Below are 12,857 nucleotides of genomic sequence, written 5' to 3'. Positions count from 1 at the left end.
GTGGGCACCTGACGCATCCACAGCCCAGCAAGCCATGGCACAGCTGTGTTGAATCCCGGCGCCGTGGCAATGGCAGCAGATGGGGCAGGAAAGAGGAGACAGAGCCAACCACCAGGAAGCCTGGCGGTGCTGCTTGGCCCAGTGATGGTGCCATAGGGGAGCCTGTGGCAACAAATCTTACCAAGGAGCCCCCAGTGGAGCCGGGTGGCAGCAAGGGCGGAATGAGGCCAGAGTTGGCTGGAGTGAAGTCGGGGCTGTTCCCAGCTCGAAAACAAGAGAGACTCCCTTGGCTGTTGGCCTGGAAGCAGAGGCAACCAGGTAGTGAGGATGGAGATGTGGAAGAAAGGGGCAAGGTTAAAGTAACTTTTCCTGGGGTTAATGAGCGGGAGGAGTCACAGATCAGGGGATGGATAAAAGGGAGAAGAGCACACTAGGTGGGGGTGATGAGAAGGAAAGAGATGGATGTGAGAGAAGGATCACTGGTGACTAACAAACAATGAAGGAAGAGAGGGGAAGGTGGAGTGCTGAGGGAAGGAAGAGAAGAAAGGGGGAAGAATGGCAGAAAACCTGAAAGAGGCAGCCCAGATAGAGAAGGAAAGACAAAGGATTAGCGCAGCAGTGAGGAGAGGGAGGAAGACAGCAGTGGGGAAGACTTCTCCAACAGCTCCAGGGACTGTGTAATTGAGGGCTCAGTCCCCTCCCCAGTTGCTTTCTGCATCCCCTCATTTAATCTCGTTAAAAGGGAACTACAAACTCAATTTATGGTGTTGTCTTGTTCTTTGAGGCAGCCTCCAGCCAGCAGGGGGTGCTACACCCTTGCCTCACCTCACCAGACCAGAGGCGCACCACCATTCTTATTTACTCGCATCGTCCTTGGAGTCCATACTTTGGTTAGTCTCACTATCTAAGGTCAGAGTGGCAATCCAGAAAAATATTCTTCTGTCATGACATCAAAACTTTGGAACTCCCTCCCCAGGGAGATTCATCTGCCTTCCTCTATTGGTGTCTTCCAATAGCATTTAGACTTTTTTTGTTTCCTCTGGCATACCCTGGATAATGGCTATTGGCCCTCCTGGTTCGTTTATATCTTTTAAACTGAATTCTATCATTTTAACTGCAGAAATGGGGAAGTGGGGGGTCACGTCTCGCCTTCCATCTGCTCAAGACATGCTTTAAATTTCTCCCACCCCGCATTTCAAGAAATCTGGCAACCTAAATGGTCTTGTGTTTCCATACTGTCTGAAATGTCATTGATTTGTCATGGATTGTTAGACTGCAGAAAGGCTTTCTCTCCGGCAGGGGGAGTGTCAGGTTTAGGTTTGTTTTCTCATGGCACATTCCCTGCAGAGCTGGCCTTCCAACAGATGAACTGGGCACAGAGCAAGAACCATACTATGCTGTTTATTGTGGAAACATGCCACATTTTAGTAGATTTACAAGCAGCTTGTTGGAGCGCCTGATTGCTCTGCAGTTTTGCTTTCAGTCTCTTATTCTTGCCGATAGGTGCCTGGTATATCTCTTGTCCAGGCTGCAAAAGATTCTTTCAGAGACGTGACGTGGGCCAAAGCATGGAAGATAGAAACCAGCTGTTGGCAGCATTTCTTCCAGCGGCTTGAACAGTTCCAGCAGGCTGCATCAGCCCGATTGGTGACTGCCTTATAACGGCTGCCTTGCAGTTATGCCAGTCAGTGCTGGCTGAAAGAAGTTTTTAGTGGTGATGATCTTTCTGCTGACAATTCATTTGTGTTCTTTATGGCAATTCAAAATTGCATTGTTCACTTCTTTCCCTCAACTCCCAAATGGGCAAACTGACAGCTGCTTCTGAAAGGGACAGACCCTGCACATTTTTCCTTTAAAAGAATGGAACCTTGAATGGGTAGTCAGTTTGCATTAGTTGAAAATGCTCGTTTCCATGTAATAAGAGGTACTATCCTTTATAGGCACTCCATGGCCTTAAGCGTCCATTTTCTTATGCAGAATTGGCCCTTACAATTGGATCCTTCTGAAAGACAGATTTTGTACCTCTGCCTTGGGATTGCTAAAGGAGAGAACACTGGAGGCAGAGATTTTTGCCTCTATACATGTTTTTTTTTTTTTTTTTTTTTTGCTGGTGGCCAGCTGGTTGCTCTCCTGTAGGTAGCGCTACCTATGTTGGTGATTCTACTTTTCAGGATTCACCAGTTAGTGCTTTAAAATGGAGGACGTAGCCAGCTATTTACTGTTCAGATGCTGCATGCTGGTGACATCATGTGGAGGGGCTGGAATATAACGATAACAAAAGGTAAGTGTCCCACTATTTTCAAAGGGTGTGTAAATCCTGTGGATCTAGAGCTTCCCCACTCCAAACCCACTTCACTCTTCTCTCTCATCTCTTCTCATGTACACAGGAGTTACTGTGTGAGAATTGGGGAAGAGGTCCTACTCTGGCCTCAGAATTGGGAAGGAGAGAGAGTTCCATTTAGGATTGTGTGCGGTGGCATCTTAATCGGCCATTCCAGGCTGACTCAGCCTGCATGTGTGCGCCAAGTTACGCACCAGCACCCGCGCCACCCCCCCCCCATGGTGCGGCGCTGGCTGCATCAGCCTAGAACGGCCGATTCAGACACCGCCACACACAGCCCTAGTTTCATCATCCTAGTCCTCTGCTTTCCCTGCACTGGCTGACTCTAGAAACTCAGTCCCTTCCCTCCTCTCTGGACAGGTGTCGTGCCTTCTTTTTTATTATTAATATATTTATTTATTTAATATATAGCTCTCCACTCCTGAGACCAGCTTGTGGTGGGTAACAATAATTATTGACCCCACAATAACCCCCCCCCCTAAAACATTAAAAATCCATTAAACAAAAAACAGTACAATATATTGTCAGTGGACTAAAAAGCCCATCCCATCCCTGCTCACAGAGGGCACAAAAACACTTCAGGAGGTTAATAGGGAGTAACAAGATCCTATTTGCTCAGGGGGAGCCTCAACTAATGACCTGGCGGAAGAGCCTTGCGGAACTGCACAAATTCCTTAGCTCTCCCGGGAGTTCATTCCACCAGGTTGAGGCCAAGAAAACCTCCCTCGGGCCAGGGACCTCCAGTAGATTCAGGTCCACATAGAACAAGTTATAGAAGTCAAGTATGGAGGTGACCATTGCATGAATCACTGTGGCTGTCTGAAGAGAGATAGGGTACTAGAAACTGTGTCTGGTACAGATGGAAGAATGCCAAGCGGGCTACCCTGAAACCTAGGCCTCCATATATAAAGTGGAGTCCTGAGTCGCTCCCAGATTCTTTGATGAGGGTGCGATGTTAAGTTGCACCCTGGCCAAGGGGTATAAGCATGCTTCCTGATCTGTACCTTTTCCACCAAGCCACAGAACCTCCATCTTGGAGGGGTTGAGTTTCAGGTGACTCAGCCACTGGAGAATGTAAGTGGGGAGAGTGGCCATCTATGAGGAGACAGAGCTAGGTGTCATCCACATATTGGTGGCAACCCAGCTCATAACTCTAGACCAGCTGGCACAGAGGGCACACATAGATGTTAAACAAAATGGAGGAGAGGATCACCATGGAACCCCACAGGAGAGATGGAAGGACCACGATAACTCCGTTTCCACTGCAACCACCTGTGCCCAGTTCCAGAGAAAGGAGCACAGCCATTGAAGGGCTGTCCCCCATATCCCAGCCTTGGTGAGGCGGTCAGCTAACAACTCATGGACAAGCACATCAAATGTGGCTGACAGATCTAACATCATGATGATAGCTGAACTGCCCCTATCCAGCTGGTGATGGAGGTCATCTGTCAAGAGGACCAACAACATCTCTACCCTGTGGCCAGGACTGAATGTCCTGGGTATGAACTGAATGTCAACATTTCCTCCAAGAATGCCAGGAACTGGTCTGCAGCAGCCCTTTCAGCTTCCTTACCCAGAAACGCCAGGTGCGAAACCGGGTACTAGCTGGCTGGGACCCACAGATCCAGCAATGTTTTTCTTTTCAGTAAGGGTCAAACCACTGCCCCCTTCAGCACCTCTGGGAACTCCCCAAAGACAGGGAAAGGTTGACAATTTCCCTCAGAGGGCCTCCTATCCGCTAGTCATTCATCTTGAGCAATCATGATGGACGGGAATCCAGGGGGCAAGTGGTTGCCCTCACCTTGTCCAGCAACTTGTCTACTTCGGTTTCCAAGAGGCACCTGAAGCCATCAAAAGTATCCCCCCTGAGGTGGATTCTCTGATCTTACTTGCACCTGACCGATATCCAATCCCCTTCCCCCTGGAGAGCTGTTAAAGGAAAGGGAAGACTTGCCTGCCTCTCTTCTTCACCTTGCTGCACAGGGACACCTTTTAGCTTCTCCCATCCTGGCCTTCTCCCAGTTCCAACCCAGTCTTGCCTTCTGACCCACTCCCAACCGCCCCCTGGGTCCCCACCTCCTTCTCCCTGGCCTTCCTTGATTCAGTGAACTCAGAAGGAGTGGAGTTGAAGTGGGACCAGTCATCAACTCCTGACACACCACTTCTTGTTTTACATTTCCTTTACTTCTGATTACTCCTCTATTATCCAGCAATACTTTCTTCTTTCTAGTTATCTCAACAGATACATAAAGGAAAAGTTACTTGTGAACAAGCCAGCTTGTGTTTGTATCCCACTTCACCCTGTTTTTGAGGCAAACCAGCATAAATAGAGGGGTCATTGTCTTACTTCGACTGCCCTTTGCGAATTTTGTCTTCCTTCCCTCAGTCATTTACAAAGCAAACTATTGTGATGTCTTTGAGCAGAGCATGGAAAACATGCCACTAAAAGCAGGCGTCCTGTTCCCCCACCGCCCTAAAGCTGTATTAAAGCCTTCAACAAGAAGAAACATAAGAGAATAGTTGAGCAATAAAGGGTATTTTTTTCCACAATATGCATTTAACAAGCTATTTTCCTAGAGGCATCAGTTGCCCTTTGATTCTTTGCAATGCAGAATGTATTTGAAAATAAAATCAACATGGCATACAATAGACCTACAGTGTGAAGTCGTGCTAATATGCTAAATGTCTCCGAGTCCCATGTAATCTATTGGCTGGGATAAAGTTCAGTTAGGAATGGCCAAAATATATAGGAGTGGAAGGTAACTCCCCATTTTTATAAGTCTGAAGGGCTAGCCACATTACCCATTTTCCGGATCTGCCCCATGTTCTGGATCTCACAAAGATTTTTAAAATTTAATTTGTAGGCACATGGAGTAGGGTTGCCAGGTCCCCCTAGTTGCTGGTGTGGGGTAGGGGGCTAAGGTTGCCAGCTATGGTTTAAGAAACTGGTGATTTGGGGATGGAGCCTGGAGCAGGCAGGGACCACAGTGGGAGACAATGCCATAGAGTCCCCCCTTCAGACCATCCCATTTTCTCAAGGGAATTTTATCTCTGTAGTCTCTAGATGAGTTGTAATTCCGGGAGAACCCCAGGCCCCACCTGGAGTTTGACATCCTTGATGGAGAGCCCAATTCTGATTGGGTCCATAGCACATGGAGAGATGGGGTTTACTGGCAGCCATTTCACCAAGCAGGGAGAAGCGACACCAATCGGTGAAATGGCTGATAGTCATTTAAACTATCTGTTTCGCTTGTTGGGAGAAGCAAAATGACTTTCACATAGCATGGCTGCCAGCCATTTAAACCTAAAAGCTATTTAAACCTTCTCATGTGAACCCCCTTTCTCTCAGCTGTGGTTTGCCATACATTTAAGAATTCTGTAGAAACCCATGAAGTCCTGCCAGTCTACACATTCCTCTGGTGCAAGGTTTCTTGGTCTGACAAATGACTATGCATTTTATGTCAAACCAGAGTGTTCAAACCTAAATAGGCGATTATGGGAGCAAGGCAAAACAGGTTTAGTCTAAAGTAAGGTCCATGTTTTTCAGTGGCGCTTACACCCAGGAAAATGCCTTTAAGATACCAATCCAAATATTTTTAGTAAAAAGACTGAAATGTTGCTACCAATTGGAATGGCAAAATCCACCTATATTTATGACAACTGGAAAGAGAAGTCAAGAATCAGTTTGATTGTTCTGATATTGTATATTTCCAAATGTTGTTCTTCACACAACTAATCACATTTGACATTCACACATTACAAATTGATTGAAGTAAGAGCCATTTTAAGCCACATGTGAGAAAATACCCTAAATTGGCTTTGGGTCAGATGGGACAAAGATTGAGGTTAATCCTTACCTATTCATCTGGTAAAGCTAATAGACTGTTTTTGATGTTCAAATGCAATTACTACAACTGGGGCTATAATCCAGTGTTTACTCTTGAGGCTCCTTTGGAAGAGGAATCTGATGGCACTTGGAGTGAAAAACAAGGGGTGCCACAAGTATGTGTTCCTTATCATACTTATTTATCTGCCGGATCTAAACCCACTAAGATCATTAAGTGAGGGCCATTCACTATGTGATGAAAAGCAAACTCAGCAAGACTGAGCAGGGGAATAGAGGAGCAGGACTGCTCTGCAAACAGGGGAGAGAATCAAACAAGGTTAGGGCAGCAGGCCCTGCTGTGTATCTCATCCATTAGAGGTGTCTGGCAAGCTGCACAGAATTCTGTCCCACAATTAGATAAAAAGCTTTTCCGTTCTAAATCACTGTCCAGAAGACAGCCTGGAGCCTGAAATGCTGAGCTTAATACACATGGGAGGTCAAGACTCCGCTCTGGAGGTTTGAAATTTATAGGTCTCAAACATTTACACAGCGGAATGTAGGCTCCTGCTCAATTATGTGCTAATCCCTCCCCCCCCATCTAAATAGGTATTCCCTAAATGTTTGAATTGCTACGCTGGACTATGACTTCTGAGAAATGCATCAGATGATTACATGCAGTATCTAAGGCCTACTTCTCACCAAGGTGGCAAACTTATATCTAGGCTGTATCACTTCAGCTATGAGCCGACATAAAATCCCTCAACAGATACCCATGAAAGTGCCTTATATAAGGGAGAATTAAGAGGGTGTGTAGGTGCATGCTCCTACAGATATATTGAAACAGAATTCCTCAAATGTTATATATAGGTAGAGGGAAGTATTTGCCAGTTACTTATGCATCTTGCCTCTAATTAGCCCTTCTTAGCAACTGCCCCCCCACACCTAAATGAAACATCTGAGGAAATTTGTTTCAGTGTATCTGAATGAATGTGCATCTACACAGCCTTAATCTTTCAGTTTTGTTTATACCCAGAATTGAATTTTGTTGGTCTTGGACATGCTATTATACTCAGACTTGGTTCTCACATTGATTTATTAATTTGTATTTGTATACTAATTTACTGCTATTCACAGATTTTACCAATTGCCTTAATCCAATCTGAGCTATAATTGCTCAGTTACTTATGCATCTTAACTCTGACTAGCCCTTCCTAGCAACTAACTCCTCCCCCAAGACGTTTTTGTTTCACTGTATCTGAAAAAGGGTTGCATGCACATGCAAGCTTTAATAATATTTTGTTAGTCTTAAAAGTGCCACTGGACTCAAACTTTGTTTCATTGTCATGGTTTATGTCAAAGCTTCATGGGGATTACAGTTTTGTTACTCTCTGTTAGAGATTACTAGTTCTTCTAAAGAACTCTAAAAGTACTCTTCAAAGCATTTGAGTGATTGTGATTTTTAAGGGGAACATACATTATTATTACTATGAATCTTTAAAATCAATACAACAAAATTAAAATGGTATTATTTCTCAGTGAATTATTTTTGTGCCTTGCTTGTTGTCACTGTTTACATTCAGAAAGAAACATGTGAACTCACACCTCTCACCCAATGAAGTGTGAAATAAAAAAATATGTTTTGGTCTAAGTTATAGATTTAGTATTGATTCTCAGAAGGTTCAGCCTGCTTTATAGGGCAGGTCCTTGGTGAGGTACATTGTCTTTTGTGAAGAAATTCCCCAAATGATGGGATAAACAAGGCAAAGCAAAACCAGATGGAGCAGGACTCTTGAGCAAGACCTTATTTTTTGTCCTTCATCTTTCCAGGAAAAGGCCAACAGTAAACATCTATGTTGCATATCCAAGTGCTGGATGACCTTTTCAGAAGGAGGTCATGTGGTTTTAATTGATTACCCTGCCAACCATGGCCACCTGATTTGTTCTTCCATATTCATTTCTTTTCCCATGAGGTATGGCTCCATTTCCTGCAACCTACAGCCATATATTATAGCCTAATGCACTAATGAACTCATCAAGTCAATGCTTAGTCAGCCATCATCCAGGGATGTAATACAATCCCAAAGATTAATAAAAATCATCAGGATAAGTGGCCACTGCTGACTTTCAGTTCTGGCTCTAAAGAGCTCAGGATATCCTGAGCAGTGACTATGTGAGGTAGGTTGGACCATATTGTTGCATTTTAATGATTGTGTGAAGTTGAATTGTGTTGCCTGCTGGGGATGATGGCTGTAGTGCAAAATCCAGTGATGTATGGATGGAACCCAAATAAGCTTTTGAGCTTCTACCAATCTCTGTATCCCCATATGCTAACCATGACACCACACTAGTCATCAGAGAGTTCTGTACAGTTCTTCAACTTGGGCGCCCTTCTCTGCTTCCTTGTTTAACAGAGAGGATTTCAGACATTTCTGTCTCTGTTTTTGCTGGAGGCAAGGAATTTTGGACTTTTGGACTCATTGTCATCACAATGGAGGCCATTCTGAGTCTTTGGAAAAACTCAACCCGAATTGTAAAGGGACAGATTCCTATGGAAGAGGGTCCACAATACAACAATTGAGAACAGGAAATGAATAAGATACTTCTTACTGTTGTTTCACAAGGACGTTTGTCCTGGGAAATGTGAGAAGGAATCAAAATGCTGAAAAAGTCTTGATGTTTCAGTTTTAATTATTTATGAGAAGGTGAAGAGATGGGTCAGAGCTTGTATTCACAGAAAATGGTACATTACCACTGGCTATTTTTTACTTTATTTGATAATACACATTTTATTATTTCTTACATTCTTGTTTAACGTGATTAACCTAATTTATTGCTTGATTCTTACTAGATACTTTCAATGATCCAAGGGTCTAACAGTTCCTCTAGCTAGAATCATATGCTTCCTTATCTGCATATCAAATAACATAGATAGCTTGATACCAATTCATTGCATAGACAATCTGAGAATGAACTGGGTGTAGTAAATTTGAGCACTGATCGCAACTGACTGAAGTAATCCACTGGCCATTCCAGTTAACATCTACCACCTGCATAGATGTACTATTCCTTCAGTGAGAACCTGTCATTGGCTATTCCTTTTACGAACATTTTATTTAGGCAAGTTGTGAATAACAGAAAATGTCTAGCTTCAGCTCCTTCTCATTTCTCCTCCTAAAACACTGCAGTCCAACTGAAGCCTTGGTTGAATTTTGCCTAATTGTGGTCACTACTATAGAGAGATTTGGGGGCATTCCGCACTGCATTAATGTTGCTGAAGTGTTACCATTGTGTAACTATTTATTTTTCATTATTCATGACGTTGTACACAATCTGCAACACTCCTGCATTATAGCGATTTTCGCTACAAACCCACTAGACTCTTGAGAACAACCTGCAAAACATCTGGAAAAGACATGTGCATTCTCAGTATAGCGGTAGCAAACATGTCCCTCCTTAATCTCTCGCACCTGAGCTTCCGGCGTCACAATTGCCATTTTTTCCCCTTAAACCGGCAAAAGCGATGCTTCTTTGGCTGAAATCCCCCCACAAGCAATTGTCTGTAAAGTTTCCAAGCACAAGTTACAACCCCCCGTTCGGCACTGCCCATAATTTCAGCCAGAAATAGCACTGGGGGGAGGGTTTTTAAAAAATTTCAGAGCGTGTAAACGAATAAGCTCCAGCTCCTAAGCCAGCGAAAAAGGTCTTTTTGATACATTGAATGAAAAAATATGCGTTGCTACTGGTGTTTTTGTGTTTTTAAAAAACAGTTTTAAAGAGAAGCACGAACACAACAGTTCATTGGCTGCTCTGTTTGATTGACGGCCAAGGGCGGGAGGAAGCACAGAAAAATATCACCTCCTCTTTTGCGATTTCGGCAAGACCAGAAACTTGTGCATTATGAGAACAATGCTAGTGGGAGAACCTTTTTTTTGATAGAACGGTCTGTGTATGTTACCGAGATCTGCTGCTTTTGCTTGCAGCGCTTTTCAATAGCTCTCAGGTTTAGCTACATTGCCTGTTGTGCGGAATGGCCCTTGATATTCTAAGATTCCAGTCACCACCTTGGAAATGTTACATTTTATATTATTTGATGACACTTGTAAATAATCTTTCTATATGCATACTAAGGGGTAGGTAGTAGAGACTGCTTTTGCTAATAGGGCTGCGAGAGCCAGCTTAGTGTATTGGTTAAGAGTGGTGGCTTCTAATCTGGTGAGCCAGTTTCATTCCCCGCTCCTCCACATGGAGTGAGCTGGGTGACCTTGGGCTAATCACAATCCTGATAGTACTCTTCTCACAGAGCAGCCCGTAAGAGCTCTCAGCCTCATCTACTTCACTGGGTTCCTATTGTGGGGAGTGGAAGGGAAGGCAATTGTAAGCTGCTTTGAAATTCCTTTGGGTAGTGAAAAGTGGGATATAAAAACCAACTCTTCTTCTTGATCTCTGAGGTGCTAGATTTTTCAGACGACTCAACTCAAAGTGAAGCCTGGAGTTGTCCTAGAATTACAACTGATCACCAGACTAAAATATCCCTGGAGGAAATGGCAGCTCTGAAGGGAAAAATAGAACTCCTAGAGTAGCTTCAGAGGGTGGGTGCTCTAGAACTTACACTTTTCATGTAGTTTACCATAAACTAGAAGAAACGGATTGATTATTGATTAAGATACCAAGGGCCAGAGGCTGCTTAGAGATTAAGAGGGATGGGACTGCTATTGGCTTCTGTGGATCTCCGGAGAAGATTTTTCTTCTTAATGATGAGAAAAACATGAAAAGGATTCTCGGGGGTGTATTATGTTCAGATTTTCGGGGGGGGGGAGTGATTGGTTGAGTACAACATAACTGAATAGCACAAATATTTAGTATCACACGGTTACCATGACATACTGAATACATCCATACCGAAGTCTACAAGTGATATAAGCTGGAAAAAAGGCAGGGGAAATTGATATGAGGCAAGAAGTTTACATTTTAAATTTGAATTGTAGTGGATGGAAAGGGAAAGCAGCGAGTTGGAGAAGCTGTCTTTTGACCTAGATGTGATGTTCCTGGGATAGAAGTAACTACCCTGAAATGCTTTACCTGTAACAGGTAGTCCCAGGAATAGCCCTAAAAGTCACATTTGGGGATATGGGGATTGGAGAACCACAAATAATAGATAGCAGGGATATTTTCTTGTAATATTATACCCGTCTGCTTTGAGAAACGTATCTTTGGGATTCCTAGCAAGTACCTATTAATGTTTTGCTAAAATTGCATTGCCTTCTTTCATACAGAATAGGATTTTAAAAGTTAAGAAACCACCACCACACAAATGAATGTGTAGTATTGTAAAAGCAATAGCAAGCAGGAAAAGAAAGAATTCTGCGCTACTGCAAATGAATGAATCTTTACTATTCTAAACCACTGTCCTGTTTAACATGATCTTCGCTTCGAAGAGACCCTTATCAGCCCGAAGTTGTGCTCACTGGACCATAAGCAATTCGGTACAAGTGAGGGGGAAAAAGCAGTCATTCACATTATATCAAAGATGAAGGTCTTTTCTCTAGAAAGAAAATGCTTGTGATAACTAGAAGGAGCAGCAGGCTGTGCAGATGGCAAGCAATTTTTAAAAATCCCAGGACTGCAAGCATCACAAAATGCTGCTGAGTGAAGCAACTGCAGGGAGTGGCAGCACACTTGTGCTTATGTAGGAGTGAAAAGATAAGGGGTTAAATCAGCAACAGCACCACAAGAAGCTCTATTCAAGAGGGGGAAATATTGATATCCTCTCCCTCCTTCCCCCTCGCGTGGATGGTCTGTTCTTCCTCGTGCATCACATGGGCTTGTGAGTCTCTAGTGCTGCAGAAGCACCAGCTGCTGCTGATCAGCGGAGGGTGTGTGTGTCAATGCTTTGTGGTCCCACACGCCCATTTAAAAGAAGGGGAGACCACAATGTGCCTCTGAGCAAGTGGGTGGGAACCTGGGATCTGCCTTCTGCCTCCCCTGTGCTCCAGGAGCTAATCATGTCTATCTGTTGTTGCCTTTTTTTCAGGGATTATGGCTCCTCAAAAAGGAAATCAGGTAAGAGAGACTCTGTTCTTCTATCTTTTCTTGGTATTGCACCTAAGACGTAAACCAAAAATCAAGTGTTTTCTTTATTATTAAATGTAATATTGCGGATGTTTAAAGGATAATTTAATTTAGTGTTGCTGCACCTTAAAGGAAATGGTATCAAAGAGATGATTATAACCGAGTGGATCAAATGCATATTTAAAGTAAAAAGGTACCTCTTCTTTTTTCTCCTTAATCTCTGTACTTTAATAAGTGCTTATAATAATAAATATCCAGTTCAAGAATATAGGTGCTTGGTATTTCAGCAACCTCTTGTGATTCTGTGGCTTTACGGGATGGCCTTGAAGTGAGTTCTTATCCTTCACTGATGTTAGCTCTGTCATGTTCAAAGCTTTGCAAATATACTGTCTGGGACTTATATGAGCATAATTATGTTGGAACAGGAATATGCACATTGTGTTTTGTATCCTCCTTCCTTGGTTGGATCTTCCGCTGTCTCTACCCACCCTGATATTTGCTATTTTGCTATCTACTTCCTCATGTATAGAGGGTGATCTCCTGAACTTTTTACTCTGTAGAAATGAAAAATTTGGTAAGAGTAACTTATCGTATGAGGGTAAGAATCTGCAGGTTAATATT

The 12,857-nt window shown here is 43.4% G+C and overlaps 1 protein-coding gene across 4 annotated transcripts in view; it reads left to right on the top strand.

Annotated features, from left to right (window-relative positions):
* SH3PXD2A (SH3 and PX domains 2A) overlaps window positions 1-12,857 on the top strand; it is a 284,459-nt gene that overhangs the window by 160,250 nt on the left and 111,352 nt on the right. For 3 of the 4 annotated variants that reach the window (XM_077349634.1, XM_077349632.1, XM_077349631.1), the window contains exon 6: window positions 12,199-12,227. In XM_077349634.1, the coding sequence (XP_077205749.1) occupies window positions 12,199-12,227 (29 nt within the window). Of the gene's footprint in view, window positions 1-12,075; window positions 12,228-12,857 lie in introns of those variants that run through there. The other variant, XM_077349635.1, reaches the window with a different exon arrangement.

The sequence above is a fragment of the Paroedura picta genome, chromosome 8 (assembly GCF_049243985.1).
Source record: "Paroedura picta isolate Pp20150507F chromosome 8, Ppicta_v3.0, whole genome shotgun sequence".
NCBI classification, from domain to species: Eukaryota; Metazoa; Chordata; class Lepidosauria; order Squamata; family Gekkonidae; genus Paroedura; species Paroedura picta.
Note: the sequence above shows the minus strand (reverse complement) of the source record. Positions and strands in the feature narration are given on the sequence as shown.